Genomic DNA, 18551 nt, shown 5'->3' with positions numbered 1-18551 from the left:
TGTGGATTTGAAAGGCTTCCAAAAATAAAGTATAAGTCTATTAAAGTTATGAGGTAAAGAAAAGTGTATTTATATGATATTTGAAAACTGATCCTTTTGCATTACCATTATGACGTGTTTCACCAAGAGGCTCAAGTTTTGGAAGTCTAGTGACTTTGGGGGTTCCCCAGCCAACTAAAGAAAAAGAAAAACATTTAAAAACACTGTTAAAAAATGTTCCTTCAGGTTTGTTGAAAGGATCCCTCCCTTGATAGGAAGTCAACATAATACTCAATGTCAATTCAAATATAATGAATGACAGGTTACTGCATAAACTCATTTTAAATGAGTTCTATTTAAAAATGTAATTAGAGGCTGCTAACATCTGCTTTAAGGTTTCATTCACATTTAATTAAAAATATAAGCACCTTTACCACCATTATAAATAAGCTTAGGATACCATTCTCACCCCAAAAAGGGGCTAAATGTTTTCTTAATAAATGAGAAATGAGACTAGAAATGAGACTTTAAAAATTTCTTAAAGAAAAATGTTATAATCTAAAGATTTGTTGCAGGGCCATAAGGACACTATAAACATATTTACCTAGTCATCAGAGATTTATTGAGCACTGATAGAAAGTAAGTATTTTGTACCACAAAGTTAAAATTATTGTGCCAGTATGTCCCAGTATTTTATATCATTTACTCCCTTTAATCCTCTTAACAACTTAGGAGGTAGGTATGTATGTTGGAAATATATTAGAAATATTAATACATCTTGGTTTTAAACATTACTTTCAGGATGAAAGGTCCAATTTTTTGAAGCTCACCTTAGCCATTCATTTATGAAACAGATTCCTTTTAGTAATCTGGGTACTGATATTTCAAGTGGAACTTGAACAAATTTTGAAAAAATTAGAGTGAAGGATTCTTCTTTACAAAATCACAAATTAAGACACTGAATAAAAACTATATAATTTCTTTTTCATTTTTTTTTTGTCCATTGAATAAAGCAGTATTTCTAAATTCAGTATCAATATCAATTTACTTACTTGGAAGAGCGGGTGGGGGTGGTGTTGGACTCTTAGGAGCAGAGTCATCTGTATTAACTGGTTCTACCCGGTGACTCCTTTTCATTCTTAGTTTCCTAGTTTTCTTTTTACCACTATCTATAAGAGAATAAATGTGAAATTTTATACCTTTGGGAAGAAATGAGCTTTTATAATACAAACAAAGAATAAAATAAGAATATTGATATTATTGCCATAAAAACATCTATTCAACTTTAGAAACTGTTACCAATAACCAAATGTGAACTTGTATTTATTAAGAATAAATTTAAGAGATAACTTATTGAATAAGTGATTAATGAATATTAAATAGCCAAAAGTCTATGTTTTAATTTCTAAGATAATTTTTTCAGAATATAACAAAAGTTCACTTATCCAAAAGCAACTTATATTTCTCACCAATATCATATGAAACAAATATAATTGTCTAATTGCAGGAGTTTCTTTCCTTGAAACTGGCCTGGGGAAAGAGAAGAAGTATTGATTTCTCTCAGTGGAATATGTAGAATAATTCTGAGTATAAATAGTCCCCAAATAATCCTTTCAAATGTGAAAAAAAAAAAGACTGTAATAACATTTAAACAGATTAGTCATAAAAATAATCCTCAAACAAGGTGTTCCCAGTACAAGCTTATATCAGAATTGAATTTGTTTTCTCTCTCTTTTTTTTTTTTTTTGGACACAGGGTCTTATTCTGTTGCCCAAGCAGTGGTGTCATCATAGCTCACTGCAACCTCAAACTCCTAGGCTCAAGCAATCCTCCTACCTCAGCTTCCCAAGTAGCTTGAACTACAGGTGCCAGCTATCATGCCCAGTTATTTTTTTTTCTATTTTTGGTAGAGATGGGGGGGTCTGGCTTTTGTTCAGGCTGGTCTTGAACTCCTGACCTCAAGTGCTCTTCCAGCCTCCTCATCCCAGAGTGCTAGGATTACAGGCATGAGCCACCGTGGTTGTCTGATAGCATTATAAGACTTAAAAAACAAATATTAGAAGAAAAAAAGCCTGAAAGAGGGTAAATATATTCTAAGCATTCTTAAAAGTTATGTTGTATTCAAAATTTATAAAAACAATATTAAAAATTGAATCTTCTGCTGAAATCTTTATACATTACAAAAAAAATCTCATTTCAAGCCATCATGGAAAAAACATGAAAGAAGCAAATTGGCTAATGGATAAAAAAAGACCTTGAGAAAATCATGGCAGTTACTGCCCTCGGAAGCAAAAAATATTGTAGTAAATTTTTGTGAAAATGAATATGATAAATGAAATAAAGCATAAATAAGTCTTTTAATAAATATGAAAATTACTTTAAATAACTTTATTACCTGATTCTGATGATCGCTGGTCTGTGTTATCTTCATCCTCCAACTGCTGTGTTAATGCCTCCTTACAATTTTCCACTAGTCCAAATTCATTACTTTTTTGGCCATTGTTATTAATCTGGCTCTGAGTGTCTATTTCCTCATGCTCCGTGTTATGTTTCGGGTTGCAGTCATCACTGACTTTCTCCATTGCTTGCTTCTTTTTCTCTTTTTCAAGTTTTTTTTCATTCTAACAATAACAACAACAACAAACCTTTATTATCATGTTTATATGTAAGATATTTTTAAGGGAGAAATCAAATAATCTAACAACATTCTGTAACTTCAAGAACACTGTGCAACTTCTATTTAAAAAAATTATTTTTAACATATCATTAAAACATGTTAATTGCCAAAGATTCAGCAAACAGAAAATATAGAAAATAAATATTCCCAGCAATTCCACATCTAGAGATGACCACTATTCAGTGTGTAATCACTAAGAGGTGTTTTCTTTGCCTGTCCCCACACACATACAGACACACACCCTCTACAAGCATACATAAATGTAACTGTCTTTCTCTATATACATATTGATGTATTTGTTGTTTAAACAAAAGAATTAAAGTTTTTATTTAAGAATATAACTTTCTTTCCATTTCAATATATGAAGTGCCTAGAATAGTGCCTCACAAATGCTGTGTGTTAACTACTATTATTTTCATCAATTACATTATCATTTTGGATGGTTATAGGATAACTTATTTATAACTTTAACAATTCTCTATCAACGGACAACAAAATTTCCAATTTTTCACTATAAACAATCTTCATATTTTTTTAGATTGAATTCCTAACAATAGAACTGTTAGATCAGTGGGTAATCAAATTTAAAATGTGACATATATTCAAAAACTTCCTTCAGAAAAATTAAATCAATTTATACCCCAGGTAAAGGGTTGGGGAGTGGTTTTTCTCTACATCTTCCTCTGCATATTATTAGTGACCTTTTTCCTCTCTGACAAACTAATAAATAACCATTTTTACCTTATTATTGCTTTAGATTGATTTAATTGAAAAATTTTATAGTCATTAGCTAAGATAAACTATGTGTATTAAATACTCTTATTGCCATTTGCATTTTTTTTTTTTTTTTGTAGAGACAGAGTCTCACTGTACCGCCCTCGGGTAGAGTGCCGTGGCGTCACATGGCTCACAGCAACCTCTAACTCCTGGGCTTACGCGATTCTCTTGCCTCAGCCTCCTGAGCAGCTGGGACTACAGGCACCCGCCACAGCGCCCGGCTATTTTTCTGTTGCAGTTTTGGCTGGGGCTGGGTCCAAACCCGCCACCCTCAGCATATGGGGCCGGCCTACTCACTGAGCCACAGGCGCCGCCCACCATTTGCATTTTTTTTTTTTCTTGAAGGAACTGCCTGTGATACTCCCAGGCCTATTTTTCTGTTAGATCCTCATTATTTTCCTAGTAATTTATCAGGGTTCTTTTGTTTGTCCAATGTAGTAGGTGGACCAGTATCATAGTCACTTAGGACTGCATATCCTATTTCTGCTACAGTTTGTTATGCTAGTTTTCACTGTTGCTTTGTAACTTTATAGAACAGAGCTTTTAAAATTGAATACTGTAAAAAGCCATTTTTCACTTTATGATTTGTGGCTTGACTATCCTGTTCTGAAAGTTTTTCCTCCTCTAAGCATATATAATTATTTACTGTATTTTGCTGTGTAAAATGTGCTCCTGTGTATAATGTACACCCACGTTTTTAGGCCAAAATTTCCAAAAAATACTTGTTGAGAAAGTAGCCAGCTCTTAGATGGGAGAGCCACATCTGGGGAGATTAACACTCCTCCAGTAAACATGCAGATCACACTGTCCTGCAGCTGCCTGCTCTGTGTACCCTGCCCCATCCATCTCTCCCAAGAGCCCTTCTCTCCCTGCCTATCTCCAGGCACAGCTAAGATGGCTGTGTATGTTGCTGGCAGGGCAGGAGCTTCTGAGGCCACTCAGCCCAAGGGCAGCCAGGTGGGTCCTTGGGGCCTGTGCAGGGCTTCCAGTCTCCTCCATGCTGCCAGACCTCGGCCTCAGCCCTCACTCCCCACGACAGGGACCTGTCTCATAAGCCCAGCCACCACCCCCTCCCTTGACTGTGGCACTCAGCAGAAGCTACTATGGCCTGCTCCCATTGGATCCCAATCCTGGCCTAGAACCCCGTGAGCCTGGCAGGTCCAGCAGGAAGGGCATGGTGGCCCCACGACGCTGGCTGGGCTCCCCACTCCTGAGTCACACTACCCACATATAATGCACATCTTTATTTTACCCTGAAAAATTTGGATTAAAAAGTGTGCATTATACACAGCAAAATACAGTAGCTACAGTATGTACTAGTATCTTTAAGACTTTACTTATTAACACATTTAAGTCTTGAATAGTTCTGGAACTTAATTGGGTATACAGTGTTCAATGATTTTACTTTTTTCCAAATGATTGTTCATATTCTTTTCTCTCAGATTTGAAATGCTACCTTTACCTTATACTAAATGCTCATGCTTAATTAGGTTTATTACTGTTTGTTCACTGACCTGTCTATTCTGTCTAATACCTTACAATACTTCACTTTTATTATCTGAGATAAAAGTAAAAGGAATATTAGGTGCTTCTGTATAATGAAAACATATCAAAGGAAAAGTTTTACGGAAAAAAGAAAATTTGCATGTTGAAAAGGAGATTGTCAGTAATTTGTTTTCATTTCTTTATTGACTGTATTCTAAAAAACATTATAGTTTAAAAGTATTATAACTGGGGTGGTGCCTGTGGCTCAAGGAGTAGGGTGCCGGTCCCATATGCCGGAGGTGGCAGGTTCAAACCTAGCCCCAGCCAAAAATTAAAAGTATTGTAACTGTACATTCCCCATGCCACTTATTAATTTAGGAACTTTCTGTATGTGGTATACTATGCTGTACACTACATAGTAGTGTACAGCATAGTATTTTTCACTTCCTTATGTTGTGAAAATATAATGCTGAAAGAAGCACTAGGCACTTGTGCTATAAACTGAACGGTCATTATTTACAAAGTATAATGTATACTTTATTGTATAATTCAGAGTAAATTAATGTTTCAAAGGTAATCAAATTGATTTCCTTCTTTTCTGTCAATATTTTTTTAAAAATATATAACACAGGCTTCTGTAGTCCTAGCTACTTGAGAGGCTGAGGCAAGAGAATCGTTTAAGCCCAAGAGTTTAAGGTTGCTGTGAGCTGTGACGACACTCTACCAAGGGTGACAAAGTGAGACTCTGTCTAAAAAAAAAAAAGTTAAAAAAACTTAACATAATTGTTGATACAATGGATACAAAAATTGTCTTCTATTTTATTAAGATAGTTTTACTATACTTAGAAAAGTACATATTTAGGGTGAATGTTGAAAGACTGAACACAATTCATCTTCTGATATCTAAGGAACTTAAGACCAAATATCTCATACTACCAATTATTTTCCAAATAAACCAATACCAAAACTATCCAATCATCTTCTTACCTACGGAGCTGCCTCCCTCCTCAGCAGCAGCTCTAAGGAAGAAACAATCATCCACTTTTCCAGATGAACCACCTGTGTGGAAGGAGGCAGTGAAAGGGGAGGAGGAATGAAGAACACACCAACTTCCACGACAGGCTCTAAGTAAACAGGGGAGGTTTAGGAAGCACTGCCCTGGAGGAGCCATGGCTATGGAGGGCCATTAGAGCAGAGCCCATACAAATGCTGGACACCACGGGAAAATGCAAACAAATACGCGCGCGCGCACACACACACACACGTGCATGCACACGCATTTAATCTCCTTATAATTAAAATCTATAAATTTATGTTGGTAAAATCTCTGATAATTTAAAATAAATGGTATTAAGATATAGGAGAATTTTTTTCTATTTCCAACATTCTTTTTTATGTTAAATGTTTTATTTAAACCAGTACAAGCACCATGCTTACAAAATAAACATGCAATATGAACTAGCAGAGACTGAAACCACAGTTTAAGAAGTTGTGCCAGTTGTTGGTTTTGATAAATGATGACAGAGAACTGTTAAAATTCATAAGACCAAACCATAATGTTTCAAGTGTCCTGAATAAGATTATATTAGACCATCTAAATCAGTGGGAACTGCCCAGGCATGTTCAGGTAATTATATGTGTATGAATTATTATTACAAAAAGCAGGCAAATACAGTTCCTATCAAAAGCTTAATGTACTTATTTTAAATATTACAGGAATGTGATTATTAGAAATATCGAATAGCAATAAAACAAATTTCTCTAAGAATATTCAATTTGAGAACATTGGTTTTAAGTGGCATAGAAGATTACTTATTATATTCTTCTAGAAATGTAAAATAAGACTTGTCCAGAAGTGATTGAATTATGCCTCATATAAGTTATAAAAGCTCAAACTCAATAGATTCAAGTATGATGAGTCTAACGAACCAATAGGGAAAGTAACCTTACTAAGAATACTTAAACTGAATTTCTACTTCTACCAAATATCGGCATTTATACTTTAGGAAAAACATATATTCATCACTAGCCCACATATGGATTAATGACATTGCTTGGGTTTTAAAAACAGTTCAAACATTTTTTAACAATGCCTTACTTAATATCTGTATCAATAGGATCAAACATTTCTAAGTACCCTGAGAAAACATAAAACTGTTTTGGAGCCCAGCCAACAGCAATATCCCATCTCTATGAAAAATAAAAAAAATTAGCCAGGCATATGCCTGTAGTCAGAGCTACTGGGGAGACTGAGGCAGGAGAATCACTTAAGCTCACAAGTTTGAGGTTACTATGAGCTATGATGACACCACTGCACTTTTGCTTGGGTGACAGAGTTAGATTCTATCCCAAAAAGAGAGAGAGAGAGAGGGGGGAAAGAAAGGAGGGAGGGATGGAGGAGGGAAGGAAGAGAAAGCAGGGAGGGAGAGGAGGGAGGAAGGGAGAAGGATAAGGAAAAAGAAATAGAAAAAGAAAAAAATATTATTTATGCACTCCTAATGCATTGTATCTAAACATTGTATCTAAACATTGTGGCAAAAGGATAGTAAGAGCACCACAGAGACAATGTAAGCCAATGTAAATATATTACTATCACATGACAAAAATGCCCCCAATAATATATTTATCAAACACAGTAACTAAAATAATTGCCACATTCAACATTTATTTTCATTGTCATTTAATTCTGACAATTAAATGACAATGAAAATAGTCTTATTTCCCTTTTGACGCTACATAAAAAGGTGAATTTAAGAGGGGAATAAAAAAGCAGTAAACCTTTCATCAATCTCTCACCTTCAATTTTTAGAAATAATCTCTGGACAACAACTTCAATTTACCTGCCCTATTTTCCCAAGTCCCCACCTTCTTTCCCAAATTCCAACTTTATAACTTAAGATTTAAAAATTACATTTGTTAACATTCATACCTCAATGATTACAGATGCTATCGGGCGAAAGGGATTCATTGGTTCTGGGTCCAACTCAGCCAGATCACTGGTTCCATTGACTTCAGCCTCCCCTCCTTCTCTTTGTTTTCTATTGTTGGAAGAAAAAAATTGAAATTCCTTTTGACAAAGTGTTGAGCCATGTTTTGAAAAATTTACAATAGGTTTAAAGCTATTAAACTAAGTAATTTTGACATCTAGACATGGCATTGAATTACTGAGAGTATTTCAGAAATCCTTATGTAAGCAATAGGCCTCTACCCCCATGTAAGGATTAATCATTTGTATTTAAAAAGAAAGAAGTCCTGACAAAAGTGGCATTTTCTATGGTTGACTTCTTAATGTCAATAGTGCAAATAAATTATTTTTCATGTGCCAAGAGTGTATATTGATTAATTTATTAATTACCCTCCAAAAATAAATGCTGTCTATTTACTAGTGTTAGCAAATAAGTCCTCTTGTTAACACTCTTCTTAAAGGTATGTCTTAAAATAAAACTGGGAAAACATTCTTTTAACTTAACCTATGCTTTTACTTCTGCACAAACATGTTTCTTATTTATTATACAGAAATAAAAGAGCAGGACATCTATAAAATGATTCTCTAGAAGTGTATGACAAAGTAATAATATAAAATTATATATTTTATTAAGTTGTATATAATATTTGAAAAATTAGTTAACTGTTACTTTGCATAATAGTGTAAGAGGCTATAAAAATAAGTTTGCCATAATCATTCAGATTAAATAATTCCATATTATTAATAGTTACCACTGAAACATTTACTATCTCTATGATTTACGGTTAATGTTGTCATATACGTGAAGAGTTATTAAGTTAATGTTGTCATACACGTGAAGAGTTATTAAGTTGCTAAAACAAGCAGCCAAAGAAAGAAATAGTATAAGCAATATGGTTGTTCATTGACATGACATCAAGTAACTGTGTTCTGGTTAGAAATATATATCCTTTTATTCTGGGCCTAGGAAGCCAGCATTTAGAGAGTTGCAACTTACTACCTTTGTGACTTTGGACCTGGATCGCTGAGCCTCAGCTTTCCCAATCTCATTAAGACTGTTTCAAGGATCGGATAAAATAATATATGTAAAACACTCCATAAATGAACCTGCTCATAGGACAGTCACTGTTATTGATATTGTTCATTTATTAAAGCAGTTTCAGGTATAAAGTATTAATAATACTATTTTCACAAAGCAAGTTATAGTGTTTTACAAAAATACTGGAAATGATTATCTAAACCAATTGTATCAGCTTTAGCAAAGTAAAAAGGTTGTTTTTAATTACTCTTCTCTGAATACCAATTTACTTTTTATTACAGAATATCAACTGAACAGGAGAGGTCTAAGATAACAAAAAGCATGGCCAAGGAGAAAGGAGAAAAGGAGAATGAGTATTAGAAAAGCCTACCATACATGATCTAGAATATCACTGTGGAAAACACAAAAACTTTTTAAAAATTACTAACATACATGAAATTTCTTGTATCCAACTCATTTTTTGTTGTTGTTGCTTCTTTTTCACTAGTGTAGAAAAAGCAAAGGAGTTTTAGAAAAGCATGGCTATAACTGAATTTTTATCAATATATAAAAGGTATACTTACATGAATGATAGGTTATACTAAGCTTTAGCATTATAAATCACAAAAATATACACTAGACTGAAAACCAAAGACTCTCCAAAACCTATCAGCAGATGCCAAAACTACTCACCCCATTCTTTCTTTGATATCGAGACCTATTTGAAAGACACTCCTATTGTTGAGCACTAAGGGGCAAAGAGTTATCTCCATAAATATATTTCTTTCCTATAAGTCCTACCTCTGAAAAATACCAGTTCTCAGAGGATTTCTTCCACAGTATAAGGAAGCACCTCACAAAGGAATAACCAAGGGTAGTGGGTTCTTGCCTGCTGGGTAGCGATTCTGTTAAGTCACCTGGAAGGCCAATATTACTCAGGCAGATGACAGGCAACTTGGGATCAGATTTTGCTTGAGTTGAATAACTCTATAACAACTCACCTTCCATCTTTGCTGAGATTAAAGAGGTTCCTCATGCTCAACACTATTTATGTACTGAGCTTGACAATTCTTTGCTGTGAGAGACTGTCCGGTGCATTGTGGATGTTTAATAACAGCCCTGTCCTCTGCTCAACAGATGCCAGTGGCACTCTACCCCTCCCCACGGTTGTGAACTGTAGATGTCTCCAGACATTGCCAAATGTCCCCTGAGAGGCAAAATCACTCTGTACATTAAGAACCACTGCACTAATGGTACCCATAAGAAATAAGACATAAATATTTAATACTCTTAGAAATAATGTACATAAGAGTACATTTAACTACTGTAATGCCAGCAGAACAATTAGAATTCACTTATACTTGCACAGAGACAGTTCCATAGCAGTAGAAAATGTACTGTCTTCCTTCATACAGAAAGAGGAAATGAAATAGACAAAACTAGCAAATAATTCATAAAACTGTCTTGTTTCTGACTCTTTAAATGCACTGTGGGGGAAAGTAATCCACTTACCTTTCTTCTTGCAATTTTCGCACTCGTTCAGCCCTTTCTTGTTTCTCTTGTTCCTCGAGAGCACGCTGTTCTGTTGTATCTTTTTGGATGCGTTCATTTAAAGCATCAAAGTCTCTTGCAATAATATGTAGTAGCCAATAAAGACCCTTCTTAATGGACTTGTCAATTTTCTTTCCATATCCCAAGACTGCTGAACAAGGTTCCTAAAATAGAAATTTATTTAACTCTAAAATTTCTCCAGACAAATCTATGCATAAACTATTCAATATAATTACTAACAAATCAAAATTAAGCCATTTAAATTAGCGCTTATTTAACTTACAAAAGATACCTTTGCAATGATCATTAACATCAGTACATTGGAATCGACATACTTTTCATACAGTATCCATAAGCTACTAGAGACATTTTCTCATAAGAAGTTGACAATGCCAATTATAATTTTAAACACATTTATTGGAAAACAAAATTGACTGCCAAGAAAAATATCCCAGAAATTTTAATTGTTTGTGCTAAAATTTGCAGCAATAAACATTCATAAGGTTGACAACATAATGATCATTTTATGGAACTGGACTAAAGGATTAAATCCCCTATCCATCTTCCTTCAGACTGTGTGACAACTCTCCAGATAAGATTTTCAAAACTTATTATAAATCTCTCAAATGTTTACATTTTATATTTATACTTTTCCATTTTACAAAGTTTATACCATGATGTGTTGATATGGCTGCAGATCCTATTAGGCAATTATCTTAATCAAAAAATAAACGTGAAAATCTTTGAAACTATGGAAGGTTAGTTTATGGAAGTCAATAACTATCAAATAGAAAATAAGCATTATGGTACTAAGTCATAGCAACAGGACATGATAGTGCAATTTCCTCCAGAGGACAAAAACTCTTGGAAAAATTGCTTTCTGTTATTACCTTTACAAAAATGAAGTTATACTGAACCTATTTCAAAGTACAGAGAAAAAAACTTACTATTTGGCATAGGCACTTGTGCTCATTGACCAATTTTTCAAGGGACAGACATTCAATCACATCAGCTTCTCCTAAAGCCCCTTCCTTGTCTTGTTTATTTGCCAACCTAGAAAGACAAATAAGGTTGTTTTATAGCAAATATATAATCTGATGGCAACTTGAAGAAATTTTGACCATATTCTTCTATCCCCATGTTTTAAATCTACTGATTACACAACACACTAGTTTTAAAAATTATTGTACCATCAATTTTATCATTTTCCTTTATTATTGTTAAAAACATTTGGTAAGAACTGGTCTATAAAAGGGAAATCTGATAAAGAGAAGTGTCGAGAAAACATAAACAATTGACCAATAGGTCAACCAAAAAGCTACGAAACAGAAAAAGCAGACTGTTTTCCAAAACTCACAGCCATAAATTATATCCTGTCTTCTTAACATACAAACTTGTATCATTTTACATGCCCAAACATTTATTCTGAGCTTGTAATATTTGAGCTCATCTACATTTCTAATATGTGACTATGTCCATGTAGATGTGCAACTTACTGAAGACAGTAGGCCACTCTGATTTATTCTGACATAGCACTTAGCATAAAAAAATATTATACACAATTAAGGACAAACTGAAGACCAAATACAGAAAAGCCAAAACAAAGTCTAAGGAAAAACGGGAATTAGGCCAGGTGCAGTGGCTCATGCCTATAATACTAGCACTCTGCAAGGCTGAGGCTGAGGTTGATCGACTGCTTGAGCTCACGAGTTTGAGACCTGCCTGAACCAGAGCAAGAACTCATCTCTACTAAAAATGAAAAACTGAGGCAGAGGATCTCTTGAGCCCAAAGAGTTTGAGGTTGCTGTGGCTATGAACCCACGGCACTCTCTATCAAGGGCAACAAAGTCAGACACCATTTCAAAACAAAAAAAAAAAAACAGGAACTATCAATTTGCACATCACATGTCATAGGTCAAAAAGTTTTGGAAAATACTGTCTTGGTTAGGGTTTGATAGACTCTGAGGCAAAAACAGATAATTTTAAATGCACAGAATAATAAATCTAATTAGCCCCATCTATCACTTATCTTTAAAAATTATCAACATTGCGTGATTCTTGCTCATCTATATATCTACTACTTTTTCTGAGTCACATTACTTCACCTAGATATTAAAAATATTACCATAATACCACTATTACACCTAACAAATTAATAATGTCTTCAATATTACTCAATTCACTTATTATTCCCCAATATCATTTTGCAAATGCTATGTTCAACTTCAGATCCAAACCAGATATACACTGCATATAATTTATCACTTACTTCTTTTTGAATCTGTATTTTGAGTACCTACCCTTCCCCACCCTCAACATCGCCACCCCTTTTCCTACCATTTACTGAAATGTGTCATTTTTCTTTAGAATTTGGACAGTATCTTCCTCATGAACTCATTCAACACACATACCCTATATTTCCTATAGATAGATGTGGAGGCTGGATGAATTTCACATTGAAATCTTGTGACAAACATTTCATATGTGGTGCTGATACCTAGGAATAATATAAAATCACTTTCATATAATATCCTATTTTAATTATATTAAAATTGACTAGTGAATTTAGTTGGAGTTAGCTTGATCCATCCAAAATAAAGTTCTTCATTAATCTTTTCCCTAATGATTTAAGCAACCATTAATGACCTTCACTTAACTCAATTATTATGTAAGAGTTTATAAAGAATGACTCTTCTGGTTCTGTATGTCTTCTGCATTTACTAGCAAGATTTTTGCCCAAAAATATACTTTTATCAACTATTTGATGACTCTTAACAATTCATAGAGAAAAGTCAAGATAAATGTTTCATCCTTTGCCTTTATTTACTAATTTTCATCAGAATTGTGCCTTAGAAACCTCCAAAAGTAATCAAGTTGTTTTGTTTTTTTATTTTGTCTTATTATGGGGATCATCATTATGAACTCAGAGGGTTAAAAAATAAGATGTGTTTTCAATTTACTGTAGTTACTGTTCTTTTTGAGGCTCAAAGAACAGCAGGAGTCCCCTTCAGATCCGCATCTGTGTCCTTTTGGTACAATTCCAATAATCTTTGATAGCTTCTTTGCTTTCTGCTATGAAAAAAGGTTCCAGATCTAGAATTATCTGCTTTCCTAAGGAGACCTGATCCTTTCAGAGGGAAATGGCATTTTAAGGACCACAATCTGGGCACTATGAATATACATTGCTATTGACTCATTCAGTGTACAAAGGTAGGAAATAGTCTTTTTAGAAAGACAAAAAAACATAAATTATGAGTCCATATTGATTTTTTCATTTCTAATCGAGTATTACCAAGTTTTGACTTAGCTTCTTCCTTTTTTTTTCTTTCTTTATTTTTTTGAGACAGGGCTATCGTGCAGCGGTGTCCTCATGGCTCACTGCAACCTCAAACTCCTGGGCTGAAGCAATCCTCCTCCCTCAGCCTCCTGAGTAACTCGGAATACAGGTGCATGCCACCATGCCTAGCTAACATTTTTATAGGGTCTGCTATTGCTCGGGCTGGTCTTAAACTCCTGGGCTCAAGCATTCCAGTAGTGCTAAGATTGTAAGACTGGGCCACTGTTCCCTGCATAAGATCTTATTTGTATCTCTTTTTACTTATCCTGAAAATCATAGTTCCTAATGACATTGACTACTTGCTTCATCCAACTAGGTATAAGATTCTTTGTGGTTTTCAGTCCTAAGATATATTCTACTTAGAGATGCATGAAGGAAACGCTGAATTTTAAAATTACTTGAAATAACACTTTTCCATACGTTTATGCCACCACCAAGAAATATAGCTAGGTTCATTTGTTTCTAGGTGCTTCTGCTTTTGGGAGAGGTTTTTGAAGATTAAATTTCTAAAATATATACATGGTTTCAAACTCAAAACTATAAAAAAAGTTACATTAAGAAAGAACTATTTGAAATCTCTGACCCTTTGCCTGTCTCTGTTCCTTCCTTTCTCCTATAGGTAACCATTTTCATTAGTGTTTAGGTCATCCTCTCTTTATTTCTTTTAGAAAATATAAACAAGTGTATGAGAGAAATAGTCCTTTGAAGAACACAATTTGGGTATTAGGGATATTCACTGCTATTGACTGATTTATGTATGTGTGTGTATATACACATACAATATTTATATCCAGCCTCCCTTTCTTCCTCAAAAGCTAGCATACTATATACATTCTTCCTCACTATTTTTTTAAAACTGAAGAGTAAATCCTGAAACTACCCTGAAGCAGTATAAAGAAATCTTCATTATTTTCGATAGTTGCAGAATACTCCACAGTATGATGTTCTATCATTTACTCAGCAGGTTTACACCAAAGGACTTTTGTGCTTCCAGTCTTTTGTTTTTACAAGGAGTGCTGTGATGAATACATGTGTGAAGGAGTCATTTGTTTTATTATGAGAACAGATTCCAGGAAGTGGGACTATTAAATCAAAGAATAAATATAAACATTACAGATATTATAGCAAAGTCTTTTTTTCTTGCCTTCAAATAACTCACATTGAAAAGAAGGAAGTGATCAGGAATTTGACAGTATGAAAGATTTTCATTTCTAATTTTTCCTATAAACATTGCCATTTGGTAAAAAATAATTTTCAATTGTTAAATTGACATAATAAATAGATAATTTAACAGATTGCTTTAAAATTTAGTTCTATATAGAAAACTATGGAAGAAACTTATTTTAAAATAAAGATTGCAAGAAAAGTAGGGTGGAAGATTTAAAGACATGAGCTCTTTTCTGATTGTTCTACTTTTGAAATTCTATAATTTTATGAGCTAAGCTCTTATGAGATTTCCTAAAATAGGACAAAGTTCAATCATTTTAAAGTAAATGGAACAAAGCTTTTATACCAAGCTTCTTTCCATTCTGGTTTATTCCTATTTAATTCTGTGCTTTTAGCAAGCTTTGATGCCTATAGAAAAGAAAGTAATCTTTGTTTAAATATAAACTCATTTTTTCAAGTAATGTATTTTACATTTAATGTAGGACTGGATTTGCAGAGCCTGTGAAAATACTCTACGTAGGCAGTTTTAACAATGACTTCCTGCTACCGTCCAGCTCCAATGAAAATGATCTTCCTTTAATCTAAAGAACAGGCATGTAACTGGCAGAACCGGACTCTCCAGGTGTCAAGTAAGCAAACTGTTCTCATTTGCTATTAACAGCAAAAGCACAACTTTATCTCTTAACTTATTTGACTTCATTATTTGGCTTTCAATTAACAATATGAAAACCATACAGAAATTAGTCTGTGATCTATAAGATATTTAAGTAATTTAATGAAATCATTACATGAGATGATATTCAGATTTTCTTGCAAGACAGGACTCCAACACCACAGGTGGAAAAGCAACAGAAGGAACAAGACAAAAAGGTAAATAAACTACTCTTTTTTAATACTTTTTAATGTGAAATATCCATGGACAGAAATCTGCTTGTATTGTGACATTTAAATATAGCTCAACAAACGATGAAAGTTAATTGCTTTGCTCAGAGTTGGACAGGGCTACCGGCAGCTGATGTGTTTATGTACTACTGATATACTAACTGGGATTTGGGTGTAAAATTCTTGAAAATAGACTACTATCACAAAAACTAACTTTAAAGGAAAGAAACTGTTTCCAAGTTCTATTAAAAAAGTAACTTCTCATTTTGGAAACAGTAGAAAGTCAGATCTTCTAAAAATAAACTTAAGATTCTCTTTTTTTATACACAAAACTATAAATTAACCATACTGTGCTTACTTTAAATAACACTTTTACATTTAACTCTGAAAAGAAGCTTACAAACAAATTTGGCACAGATGTAACCTTTAAAGTTCAGATAATTTTTTATATGATCTTAACTAATTGCTTCATTGTTATTTCTTATAATCTTTTAAAATTAATTTGAGGAAATTAGAAAATAACCTTGTTATGAAAGGATTAAAATACTCAGTCATGTTTTTAATGTTTCCACTAAGTATATTAAAATATCAAAGTGCTCAATGATCATTTTAATGTTTTAGCTAGTATTTTTAAAATATTTAAATAATATGATTTAGCATAAACATTACATTGATGTGATAGTTTGAAAAATTTAAGGAGGCATTAGATAGGGCAAATACTTCAAAGATCATGTTAGAATTTAACAAATAATCCGTCTCAAATCAAAATAACAATGACTCAGAAGTATTTGAGGGGGGTACTTGAGAATTGACCATATTAATACCTAGAACACATTCTTTTCACAGCTATGTAGTTTTAAATTTAATAAACAAATCATTTTATGTATGTATAGTTTATTTGACTAAATAAAAGTTCAAAAATTACACATATTTACCCAAAATGATCTTAATATTGTTAAACAAGTTAATTTGTATCTTTTTTACACTACAGGTAGAAAGTATTGAGAGATTACATTTAAAAACATTAGAGAATTCAAAAGCAGAAAATATATGCATTCTGTAATAATATTTTAGTGTGTTTTTAGAAACCACTATTTTGCCCTCATTTATGTAGCCAAAAAGGTTCATGTTACATTAAGATGCTCTGTTTCTGACTAAATTAGGGAAATGTTACAAGTTGGCTTCACATATTTAAAAAAAAAAAAAAAAGTCTACTTCATGTTGGGTAAAACCTGGTTTTATTTCTTGAAATATTTCATTTAATCCATATAGTAAATATAGAAAAAGAGCTTACTTGAAAACATCTGTACATAAACTAGGTAATTTTTATTCATGTTTCTGTTTCTAGGAATTTTCAGTCTGTAAAAAAATGTTTTATTTGAGTCACCCAAGTTTACTTTTTTTATTTCCCAGAACAAATGTCAAAGTTGATTATAATATGTACAAATTTATGTTCTTTCTTTTTTCAAATATCATATTTAAGCTCAAAGACACTGTCAATTATTGCTAGTGAAATTTGAAACTGTATAGCAATACTGTAAGCTAAACATGATGAAAGATAATTCTTATTTGTATAAACTCTTCTAACATTAAGAAAACAAATCTAAGGTTAAAAAAATTGCATGAAATAGTGATCTTATCAATTTCACCTAGCCTAAGCAATTTAATGATTTTACAACTATGCACTTCACATTTTATGCCTACATGAACTCTGTTTCTTCCAATTTTTAAATTCTAATATGCTAAGATGTCTCTTTTTTCCTAATATTCTAATTTCTGATGATGTAAGATCAAGAAGTTAAACTGGAAAGTTACATATACAGTTATGAGTATACAACTACTAGAAAATGCAATTTATTTACAGCATGTATTTAAGTAGCTACATTTAAGTCTATTTCTGCACAAATGAACAAGGAGTTGGGGGAATATTCTGAATCATGTTAATTCTGCAAAGACAATCAACTGTGTATTACGGGCAGAAATAGAAATTGCTCACTCTTGTGCTAACCATACATAAATGTGTAATTTTAAGTTTAAAAAATTAAACTACATCACTCAAATTTAAAGGAAGAAAGGGAAATTTTCAGGTGCCAGAAAGGAAGAGGAAACAAACTTATAGCTAATGTAAAAAGGAATAATTAAAGCTAACTCCACTGTGCTTCTACAAGTAATTGTAAACCTTAGCTTCTAAGAAACTAAGAAGCTAAGATTTACAATTTGTGCATTATAAGGTACTAAAACTGAGTGTTCTAGATGAAGTAGTGAGCCTAGGAAAACAGAATATAATCTGTATACAAAGTCAGGAGTATCTCTGTTGACTTGCCCAGAATTACAGCAGGAAGTTAGGTGTCTATTCAGGCTATAAAAATCACTGAAGAAAAAAAAACGAGGCCTATATTTACAGTGCCTGGGCTACAGAAGGCAAACTCCATGGAGCCTGATTAGTAACCACCACAAAAATAGCCCTATGATATATTCATAATTTATCAGCACCCTCAGAGAATACCTGTATAATTCCCCACTATAGATAAACTACTTATAAAATTCATCAAATATTCCTGCCCACCTCCAACAGAATGGCCATCAGTGAGTAGCTATAGTGAACAAAGGAATTTCATTCCTGGGAAACTAGAAATAACCTAATAATGTAAAGTATCTTTAATATCAATAGACTCAAAATGTTCAAAGGAAATAAAGGAAGATATAGGATCCA

The 18551-nt window shown here is 33.2% G+C and overlaps 2 protein-coding genes across 7 annotated transcripts in view; one reads left to right on the top strand and one right to left on the bottom strand.

Annotated features, from left to right (window-relative positions):
• The window catches only part of ARL13B (ADP ribosylation factor like GTPase 13B), a 94961-nt gene that overhangs the window by 12499 nt on the left and 63911 nt on the right, over nt 1–18551 (bottom strand). The window contains exons 4-10 of one of the 5 annotated variants that reach the window (XM_053565640.1): nt 11400–11505; nt 10414–10616; nt 9355–9405; nt 7848–7956; nt 2375–2600; nt 1032–1148; nt 106–174 (exon numbers count right to left, since the gene is read on the bottom strand). In XM_053565640.1, the coding sequence (XP_053421615.1) occupies nt 106–174; nt 1032–1148; nt 2375–2600; nt 7848–7956; nt 9355–9405; nt 10414–10616; nt 11400–11505 (881 nt within the window). Of the gene's footprint in view, nt 1–105; nt 175–1031; nt 1149–1448; nt 1510–2374; nt 2601–7847; nt 7957–9354; nt 9406–10413; nt 10617–11399; nt 11506–18551 lie in introns of those variants that run through there. The other 4 variants (XM_053565644.1, XM_053565642.1, XM_053565641.1 and 1 more) reach the window with 4 other exon arrangements.
• Nucleotides 1–18551, top strand: part of STX19 (syntaxin 19) — a 53430-nt gene that overhangs the window by 17063 nt on the left and 17816 nt on the right. The window contains exons 2-3 of one of the 2 annotated variants that reach the window (XM_053565646.1): nt 15439–15585; nt 15778–15826. The gene's annotated coding sequence lies outside the window, so the exon portion shown is untranslated. The other variant, XM_053565645.1, reaches the window with a different exon arrangement.

The sequence above is a fragment of the Nycticebus coucang genome, chromosome 16 (genome assembly GCF_027406575.1).
Source record: "Nycticebus coucang isolate mNycCou1 chromosome 16, mNycCou1.pri, whole genome shotgun sequence".
NCBI lineage: Eukaryota > Metazoa > Chordata > Mammalia > Primates > Lorisidae > Nycticebus > Nycticebus coucang.
This window is presented reverse-complemented; position numbering and strand designations above follow the sequence as displayed.